The 10,901-nt window shown below is 43.7% G+C and overlaps 1 protein-coding gene across 1 annotated transcript; it reads left to right on the top strand.

The window, feature by feature from the left end:
* The first annotated feature begins 3,440 nt into the window (after positions 1-3,440).
* Positions 3,441-10,236, top strand: LOC308317759 (uncharacterized protein). Its single transcript, XM_080767039.1, has 5 exons — positions 3,441-3,508; positions 5,394-5,497; positions 7,067-7,204; positions 7,344-7,454; positions 8,991-10,236. The coding sequence occupies exons 2-5, from the start codon at positions 5,416-5,418 to the stop codon at positions 9,044-9,046; spliced, it is 387 nt and encodes a 128-aa protein (XP_080623165.1). The 5' UTR covers positions 3,441-3,508; positions 5,394-5,415; the 3' UTR covers positions 9,047-10,236.
* The last annotated feature ends 665 nt before the right edge of the window (positions 10,237-10,901 follow it).

A 10,901-nucleotide genomic window follows, 5' to 3' on the forward strand; every position in this document is an offset into this window, starting at 1 on the left:
TAGTCATCAGGATGATATCGCTACGTCATGTTGTAGTATTGTTTTGTAGTCATCAGGATGATATCTCTACGTCATGTTGTAGTATTGTTTTGTAGTCATCAGGATGATATCGTTACGTCATGTTGCAGTATTGTTTTGTAGTCATCAGGATGATATCGCTACGTCATGTTGTAGTATTGTTTTGTAGTCATCAGGATGATATCGCTACGTCATGTTGTAGTATTGTTTTGTAGTCATCAGGATGATATCGCTACGTCATGTTGTAGTATTGTTTTGTAGTCATCAGGATGATATCGCTACGTCATGTTGTAGTATTGTTTTGTAGTCATCAGGATGATGATATTGTTACGTCATGTTGTAGTATTGTTTTGTAGTCCTCATGATGATATCGCTACGTCATGTTGTAGTATTGTTTTGTAGTCATCAGGATGATATTGCTACGTCATGTTGTAGTATTGTTTTGTAGTCATCAGGATGATATCGTTACGTCATGTTGTAGTATTTTTTTGTAGTCATCAGGATGATATCGTTACGTCATGTTGTAGTATTGTTTTGTAGTCATCAGGATGATATCGTTACGTCATGTTGTAGTATTGTTTTGTAGTCATCAGGATGATATCGTATGTCAATGACTACAAAACAATACTACAACATGGCATTACAGATGCCTCAGATTGCCTCATACCCATGCCCTATAACACTAGGCCTACTGTAAACTATTAACATTACAGAATCCTCCATGATACTGAAGGACACTGTTCTGTGTGTTGCAGCTGTCCTTTACACGTGTGCCTACGCAAAGAGAAAGCCAAGCTAGAGGAGGAGTCAACAACCCAAGAATGTCTTCTCTTAGGATACAGCAGCGCTCCACTGGGATGGAAGCCACAGGGACTGATCTAGAATGTTTTTTTTGGGGGGGGCTTTTAGAGGTCTTGGACTTCAAGGGCTGTATTTTGCCTGTCTTAAGTATACCAGGTCTTATTCCCTATAACTTGAGTAAACTAAAGACCTGGAGGCGTGATCAATGCCATTTGGCTATTCTGAGTGGCCAAAGAGCATTGACCACGCCTCCAGGTCTTTAGTTTACTCAAGTTATAGGGAATAAGACCTGGTACTTATAAGACACTCAAAATACAGCCCCAAGAAGTCTCAAGGATTTAGATTTGTGATTAATACAAATGTTTGGTCGTATGACTTTTTGCTAATTACACAGCCAACGTGTCCCAATGTTTAACTCCCCCCCCCCCCCCCCCCCCCCCCACCGCCAAATAGAAACTTCAATCAATAAATCAACAATCAATCAATAGAGATTTTTTTTTAGAATAATATGTTATTGATCAAATAAATGACTGAAGTAAAATGAGACACAAGTAGCACGTGCTTAAATTCATTATTTAGAATTTATTTCAGATGTCAAACATTTCTGAGATGATGGAATGGGGATCCTTCTGAAAGAAGGGCTCAAAGATAATCGACTTCAAAATAAATAAAAAGGTCAAAATGACCTCTCAGACATGCTAGTGCTAGGACTCACGACAATCGGGATCAGAATGTCGGACAGACCCAAAAGGGTCACATTGGTCATGGCTTCAATGCTTACCTGTGTGTGTGTGTGTGTGTGTGTGTGTGTGTGTGTGTGTGTGTGTGTGTGTGTGTGTGTGTGTGTGTGTGTGTGTGTGTGTGTGTGTGAGTGACTGAGATAATATTACACATTGCAAATAAAGTGTATCTTCAAATCGGTTGTTACTGTGATGTTATTGCTTTATGTATTCACTGAATTATCAACGCCGCACAGCATGCACAACATAATTATTATAATTAATATTATGTATTCATATTATTTCATGTATGGTCCCCAGGAGTGTCTTCCAAGAAATGTATAGTCGACTCAAAAGTAACGTATTTGAAACACTATTTTGAAAAGTAAAATGTGCTTTTAACGAAAGAACGAAGTCTTGCAAGGTGAAACGCATGACTTATTTTGTTGTTGTCGTCGTCCAAGGAAATAATGTTTTGTAATTGTGTGTGTGTGTGTGTGCGCAAGAAAGAAGAAAGGTACTATGTTTACCCTGCAGGGTAACTGGACTAAGCTCAATAACTTGTTTACAGCCAGGCCCTGCTCATAGAACTTCAAATTTCATGGTAGGGATTCAATGCCTTGCTCAAAGGGCACTTCAGCGGTGGTAATTTGAACGTGCCGGTCCGGGGATACGAACTATAGCGACCTTCCGATATCAAGACCGCTCCGCGAACCGTTCGGCCACCGCTCCGTGTGCGCGGGGAGGACAATATATAGACAGTTGAGTTGAGTCGCACAGATATTCCTTCAAACAGAATTATTTTAAGGGGTTAATGTGAATAATACATTGTATTCAAAGTATATAGCAATAGCCAGAATAAAATGTGAACGGTCCAACTTTAGGACATACAGGATAAACGTGGATAAAGCCTGTTTATTGTGCTACAGTATACTGCATTAAAGTGACATGTATAGGCCTGACGTCAAAATAAAAAAACCTTCAAAGATTTGTGCCGCATTTTCACGATTAAAAGAAAATAGCAGACCTATACAAGCTCGTAACGTGCCACTCAGTGGCATGCTATATGAGCTTGTAGATCTGCTATTTTTCAACAGCTAAATGTTATGCTTTAGCTGTTGAAAAATAGCAGATCTAAACAAGCTCATGCAACCAAAATGGGTTCCCGCCATAGAGTTATTACTCTAAGGTTCCTGCCCATGCAGTATGGGTTAAATACAGTAATGAGAATTCACACTACGTACAGCCACTCCTCGGCCAAACCCTAATGATATTGCAAAGAAGCTGGCCTCTTACTGTACGTCCATACAACTTATAATATAAAAAAGCACAACAGTAAATATACAGGTAAACAATATATACTGTATACGTCAGAGTGTGTTCCCGTCATAATGACGGGTCTGTCTCTGCCCTGACAGACAGACAGACAGACAGACAGACAGACAGACAGACGGGCCCTTTTTGTTTGTCGTAACAGACCACCGTTCCACGCTCTGTCTGACTCTCATCTCTCGGTCCTCTCTCTCTCTCTACTCTCTCTCTCTCTCTCTCTCTCTATCTCTCTCTCTCTCTCTCTCTCTCTTCACTCTCTCTCTCTCTCTCTCTCTCATCTCTCTCTCTCTCTCGTCTCTGTCTCTGTCTCTTCTCTCTCTCTCGTCGTCACTCTCTCTCTCTCTCTCTCTCTCCTCTCTCTCTCGTCTCTCTCTCTCTCTCTCTCTCGTCTCTCTCTCTCTTCTCCTCTCTCTCTCTCTCTCTCTCTCTCTCTCTCTCTCTCTCTCTCTCGTCTCTCTCTCTCTCTCTCTCTTCTCTCTCTCTCTCTCTCTCTCTCGTCACTCTCTCTCTCTCTCTCTCGTCTCTCTCTCTCTCTCTCTCTCGTCTCTCTCTCTCTCTCTCTCTCTCTCTCTCTCTCTCTCTCTATTCCCTGAACTTGGCGCAGAAGAACCGCAAGGCAAGGCTCCAGTGTTGTAACGGTACAGTTGAATCAATAACAATAACAATAACAATAATAATGTGTAATTATGGATACCAGACTTACTGGCAACCATGCAGCCTCTGTGTGTGTTTAAACCTCATCTATTGGTTATAATATAATGAAATGCATCTACGGCAACCAGCCTCTGTGTGTGTTTAAACCTCATCTATTGGTTGTAATATAATGAAATGCATCTACAACCAGCCTCTGTGTGTGTTTAAACCTCATCTATTGGTTGTAATATAATGAAATGCATCTACGGCAACCAGCCTCTGTGTGTGTTTAAACCTCATCTATTGGTTGTGATATAATGAAATGCATCTACGGCAACCAGCCTCTGTGTGTGTTTAAACCTCATCTATTGGTTGTGATATAATGAAATGCATCTACGGCAACCAGCCTCTGTGTGTGTTTAAACCTCATCTATTGGTTGTGATATAATGAAATGCATCTACGGCAACCAGCCTCTGTGTGTGTTTAAACCTCATCTATTGGTTGTAATATAATTAAATCTATCTACGGCAACCAGCCTCTGTGTGTGTTTAACTTGAATGAATGCTTCTGAAGAATGTCCATGTTTATGTTAAGACCAATTATGACAATTAATTAATTAATAATTCATTCAGTGTGTTGGTGTTTCGTTGTGGTACAAATGTTTGTTTTCATGCCTCCTTTGTTGTTCTGTCAAAAGACTAAAACAGAATCTGCTGTTCAATAGAGTATGCACGTGGGTAACAGTATTATTATAATTACACAAAATAGGACACAAATAAGTGCTTTTACCTGACTTAATTCTCCATAGTTCACGTGTATAGGAATACAGTACATAGTGCATTAAAGGTCACAGCTCCTTTAAAGGTAGAGTAAGTGATTTCACTCAAAAAACCCTAGGTTTAGTTTTTGGCTGTGGGACCTAAGCCTTCGTCCAATCAGGATAGAGAGTCAAAAATGAAACCTAAGGTTTTTTGACCCCCAGGGGTTAACTGGGGACAGGGAGGAACTCCTTATATGGTCAGCACACTCGATAGTAGAGAGGATTAAGTGGTATTTGAATTAAGTGAAATCACTTACTCTACCTTTAAGTCTCCTTTTGCCCCCTGTATAAATGTCCTGCCACCCCCACCTCTTCCTTCTGTACTTCCGTCTTGGAGCGAGGTGGGTGTCTTTGTTGACTTCTCCGTATAACATAATAAGAATTGTTATGTTATTGATTTATACAGTGTTTGTTTCACTCTGTTTAGAGAGCCATTGCACTAGAGAACTAACGTGGAGACGTGTCTGTTTCTGTATTCTTTGTCGGGTATGTTATACGTTATATTATTTGTTTTGTTGTGTTACTGTCGCTCGTATGCTTCTGTACTTCCGTCTTGGAACGAGAGAGAGCCATTGCACTAGAGAACTAACGTGGAGACGTGTCTGTTGTTATTCTTTGTCAGAATAAAGCGAGGTTTCCAAGGACAGTTCTGGGTCCGTCTCATGTCTATTCTACACAACGCAGAGAGAGACAGATTACACCGGTTACACATGGATAAGCAAATCCAGTGGCAAAGTGCGTTTAGTATAGTATAGTATATTATATTATAGTATAGTCATATATGTACTAGAGACACATTGAGATGATTGTCTTGTTTTGTTGTTTTTCATATAAGATTGTAGAACCACATGTGGTCTTGTTTGTTTTGTATTATGTAGGCCTACACAGTATGTAATGGTTGCTGTTGGATAGCCTATAGTTCACAATGACTGTGTGTGTGTGTGTGTGTGTGTGTGTGTGTGTGTGTGTGTGTGTGTGTGTGTGTGTGTGTGTGTGTGTGTGTGTGTGTGTGTGTGTGTGTGTGTGTGTGTGTGTGTGTGTGTCATCTCTTCCTGTGAGGGGGGTGCAGTGACAGGCGGTCTCAACCCAGGATGTACAAACTCATGTTGGGTGGTCTACTCTGCGCCATCACAGGAGCCATCCTCATTCTCCCCGTGGCGTTCAGTCGAATCCGTAAGTACCGCGCGCACACGGGACAGGTTTCTGAACGGCCCACTGCCCTCCTATGAAACACAGACAGGTTTCTGAACGGCCCACAGCCCTCCTATGAGACACAGACAGGTTTCTGAACCGCCCACAGCCCTCCTATGAGACACAGACTGGTTTCTGAACGGCCCACTGCCCACCTATGAGACACAGACTGGTTTCTGAACCGCCCACAGTCCTCCTATGAGACACAGACAGGTTTCTGAACCGCCCACAGCCCTCCTATGAGACACAGACGGGTTTCTGAACTGCCCACAACCCTCCTATGAGACACAGACGGGTTTCTGAACTGCCCACAGCCCTCCTACGAGACACAGACTGGTTTCTGAACTGCCCACAGTCCTCCTATGAGACACAGACTGGTTTCAGACAAATGTTTATAAACATTTGTGATTTGTTTATAAACATTTGTGATTTGTTTATAAACATTTGTGATTTGTTTATAAACATTTGTGATTTGTTTATAAACATTTTGGGATTTGTTTATAAACATTTGGGATTTGTTTACAAACATTTGGGATTTGTAAGTCTCATGGGGGGGGTAGGACCACTACCAGTTGACCTGTAGTAAGTCTCATGGTCGGGGGGGTAGGACCAAGTCTCATGGGTTTTGGGATTTGTTTATAAACATTTGGGATTTGTTTATAAACATTTGGGATTTGTTTATAAACATTTGGGATTTGTTTATAAACATTTTGGTATTTGTTTATAAACATTTGGGATTTGTATCCCTTACATGGGCTACTGGCCACATGTGGCCCCCACCTAGCTTCTTAATTTTGATCTCAAAGTGCACCAGATTGAAGCATTTTCATGGCAAATTTACAATTTTTATCCGGCGTGGCAAAGCAGGAGGGGGGGGGGCCTCTGTATAATATGTTGCCTAGGGCCTCAAAAGGCCTAGAACCGGCACTGCCCCTTTCTGTATGTCAACAACAGCCCTAAGGTGCCCTGCATGAAGTGTTTACGTGGAATTGAAGTGGCAGAACCTATAGCTGGGCTTTCACCATGCAGAGGAGGACCAGTGTAACAGATGCCTATAACCTTGCCACGCACGCACGCACGCACGCACGCACGCACGCACGCACGCACGCACGCACGCACGCACGCACGCACGCACGCACACACACACACACACACACACACACACACACACACACACACACACACACACACACACACACACACACACACACACACACACACACACACACACACACACACACACAGAGATTGGATTGCAATAATACTTGTGGAATTTGCTTCGCTTATAGATTATAGGCAGTTCTTTCTGTCTATAGATCCACAATGGATTTCACAATGAGTGCATTTGTACGTATACACAAAATGACAATAAACACTCTGACCTCAATTCCTTCTTAAACAAACAAGCAAGCAAGCAAGTCACTGTCTCACTTCACATGATCGCTGATGATGTGTTCATTAATTCCATGTTCTCGTCTTGTCTGTCTGTCTGTCTGTCTGTCTGTCTGTCTGTCTGTCTGTCTGTCTGTCTGTCTGTCTGTCCGCCCCCAGCGAATCCAGACAGTGATGCCATCCTGATCGTGCTGTCGACGGGGATAAGCTTCCTTGGCGTCATGGTGGGCATGGCATGCTGTCATCCCTGCGAGGGAATGCATCTGCTGATTGCAGGGATTCTGTTAATAGCTTCCAGTGAGTTAAACACATTCTGAACGCACGCACGCACGCACGCACGCACGCACGCACGCACGCACGCACGCACATGAATAACAGTGTTGTACCTCCAGTCTCTCCACGTGAATAACAGTGTTCTCCCATCTCTCTGTTGCAGCGTCCTTGGGCGCGGTGGCCATGAGCCTGTACACCCTCTACGACGTCAGCCATTACTTCACACTGGTCTGTGGACTAGGCTGGGGAGCCGTGCTCCTAACCTTACTGTCAGGTATGGGTGGGTGGGCCGTGCTCCTAACCTTACTGTCAGGTATGGATGGGTGGCCCGTGCTCCTAACCTTACTGTCAGGTATGGATGGGTGTCAGGTATGGATGGGTGGGCCGTGCTCCTAACCTTACTGTCAGGTATGGATGGGTGTCAGGTATGGATGGGTGGGCCGTGCTCCTAACCTTACTGTCAGGTATGGATGGGTGTCAGGTATGGATGGGTGGGCCGTGCTCCTAACCTTACTGTCAGGTATGGATGGGTGTCAGGTATGGATGGGTGGGCCGTGCTCCTAACCTTATACTCTCAGGTATGGGTGGGTGGGCCGTGCTCCTAACCTTACTGTCAGGTATGGGTGGGTGGGCCGTGCTCCTAACCTTATACTGTCAGGTATGGATGGGTGGGCCGTGCTCCTAACCTTACTGTCAGATATGGGTGGGTGGGCCATGCTCCTAACCTTACTGTCAGGTATGGGTGGGTGGGCCGTGCTCCTAACCTTACTGTCAGGTATGGATGGGTGGGCCATGCTCCTAACCTTACTGTCAGGTATGGATGGGTGGGCCGTGCTCCTAACCTTATACTCTCAGGTATGGGTGGGTGGGCAGTGCTCCTAACCTTATACTCTCAGGTATGGGTGGGTGGGCAGTGCTCCTAACCTTATACTCTCAGGTATGGGTGGGTGGGCCGTGCTCCTAACCTTACTGTCAGGTATGGATGGGTGGGCCATGCTCCTAACCTTACTGTCAGGTATGGATGGGTGGGCCGTGCTCCTAACCTTATACTCTCAGGTATGGGTGGGTGGGCAGTGCTCCTAACCTTATACTCTCAGGTATGGGTGGGTGGGCAGTGCTCCTAACCTTACTGTCAGGTAACTTAGACAGCATTGTGTGTACTGTAGACACAGTTTTATTGTAACAGATATTGTAATGTGTAGTCGGATGCTCATGATCCTCTGTGACTATTTCCATGTATTTGTTGAGGGGTCCTATATTAATTTTCCATGTATTTGTTGAGGGGTGAGGGGTTGAGGGGTCCTATATTAATTTTCCATGTATTTGTTGAGGGGTGAGGGGTTGAGGGGTCCTATATTAATTTTCCATGTATTTGTTGAGGGGTGAGGGGTTGAGGGGTCCTATATTAATTTTCCATGTATTTGTTGAGGGGTGAGGGGTTGAGGGGTCCTATATTAATCTTCCATGTATTTGTTGAGGGGTGAGGGGTTGAGGGGTCCTATATTAATTTTCCATGTATTTGTTGAGGGGTGAGGGGTTGAGGGGTCCTATATTAATCTTCCATGTATTTGTTGAGGGGTGAGGGGTTGAGGGGTCCTATATTAATCTTCCATGTATTTGTTGAGGGGTGCTAGCCCGCCCCTCCTATACATTCATTTTGGAAATAAGTAATTATAGTAATTTAATATATTAGTTTGACACATCGTCCTTTTAGAATGGTCTGTCTGTCCATTATAGAAAGTCTCTCTGCCTCAAAGCTATATAGCATGTTCGTCCATGGCTGAACGACGGCGCCCTCTGTCTGTTGCAGCGAGCCTTTACATGTGTGCCTACACAATAAAGAGAAGGCCTGACCAACGACGCTAGAGGGAGATCAGGATCAACAGAGGACAGACAGACAGCGCTCCGCGGACACATGGGTCTAACGTGAACGTAAAATGAAGCCTGTCAGTCCTTGCAATGGAAGTCGCCATCTTTCTAGATCCGTTTGGGTCCAGCTGCAGCTGGCCCATTGGCTGGCCCAGACAACGAGGCGGGACTTGATCCCCCCCTTCTTCTTCGTTGGTTTTTATTTTGACTCGAGTAGGTGGGGGATCCCGTTCATAGACTGTAACGGTAGCCACGCCCCTCAGAACATGCGCGACTTTATGGTCATTTTTTTTTATAAACGGGACCATCATTTTCCAAAAAGAATATTATGACATTAGAAATGAGACTTTAAACTAGTGACTGGAAGCAGAAAGTATTCATGACCATGTTTATTAAGGTAATACAGTCTAGGTGAAGTTGGGCCCAAATACATGGACTTCTATGGGGCTATGGGTTTTTCTGGGTCCAGTGACAGCGCCAACAACAGGCCATTATATGAACTTTCATTTCCTTAGTGGCTTCACAAAAAATGAACATGACATGGAGGCCTGCAGCGCTCTGTGGACACGGAGGCCTGCAGGGAGTGATGTAGCCATGGTTCATGACTCTCGTATTCATACGAGAGTCATGAAGTAACTGCACCCTGTTTTTGGCGCTCGCTACATTTACAACGTTTCCGTATATATATAAACTTTCGGAATTCAAATATAAAGTACTCACAATTTGTCCCACAGGTTAGGTTAGGTTAGTTAGTTGCAGCTCCAGCGATTAGAATTTCTGCATCCCGCGTTGTTTAGTAAAAAGCATTTTTATCCGAGCTGTTATTTTCCCATTGGCTTTCAACTATACGCGCCCCTATCGGTCGGGAGGAGGGTGGCACTCGGTGTGTTCGATATAGGTACGCTGACCGCCCTGCCAATACAGACTAATAGGCGAGTGCGCTCCCGGTGTGCAACTGTGGATTTCCCAAACGAACCCCGTTTGAAAAAAGTAGCGAAAAAAACAACGCGGGATGCAGCAATTATAATCGCTGGTGCTGCAACTAACTTAACACCCGTGGGACAAATTGTGAGTACTTTATATTTGAAATTCCGAATGTTTATATATACGGAAACGTTGTAAATGTAGCGAGCGCCAAAAACAGGGTGCAGTTACTTCATGACTGTCATGATAATCATCATGGCAGGCAGTCATGTTTCAGGGCTAGGACTGATGCAGAACTACTGCATTAAAGCATCTTCAAGGACATCTCAAGGACTGTGTAAAAAAGGAATACGAATGTATTTATGTATGTATGTATGTACTTGTGAATTGTAATATGTATTTATGTCTGTTGTGAGTCTGGCGTAGAGGATTTCATCCTGTGCTGGAAATCTTTTCAATAAATTTCAATAAAAATAAAATAAAAACTATTTAAAGAATAGCTAAACCTATATTCTAAACCAGAACTCACATATGCTGTATTGCCCCCTCGTACTCCCATACATCAATTACTGTGTGGAGGTATGCATGGGGGAACAACTACAAAACAGCTATCCAGCCAATATTCCTATACTTTAAAAAAAAAGGCCATAAGAAATTAAGAATTGTCACCCAATCTGATTATATTACGCACCAACCAACCTATTATTCATTCAATTAAACACCCTAAAACGCCAAGATATAGTAGATCTAAATACCGCAATAACAATGTATAGCCTAAGGCACACAATCACCTGCTCGAGCCCCGTGGACCCCCATTTGACAATGTATGCCGGGGTCAGGGACCCCCAGAAGGGAATATTTGTTCGGCTCTAGCAGTGATTCTTAACCTGTTTAATGTCAAGGACCCCCAGTTTGACATGCATTAGTC

This window comes from Protomyctophum bolini (assembly GCF_963924005.1).
Source record: "Protomyctophum bolini genome assembly, chromosome: 6".
Taxonomy (NCBI): Eukaryota; Metazoa; Chordata; class Actinopteri; order Myctophiformes; family Myctophidae; genus Protomyctophum; species Protomyctophum bolini.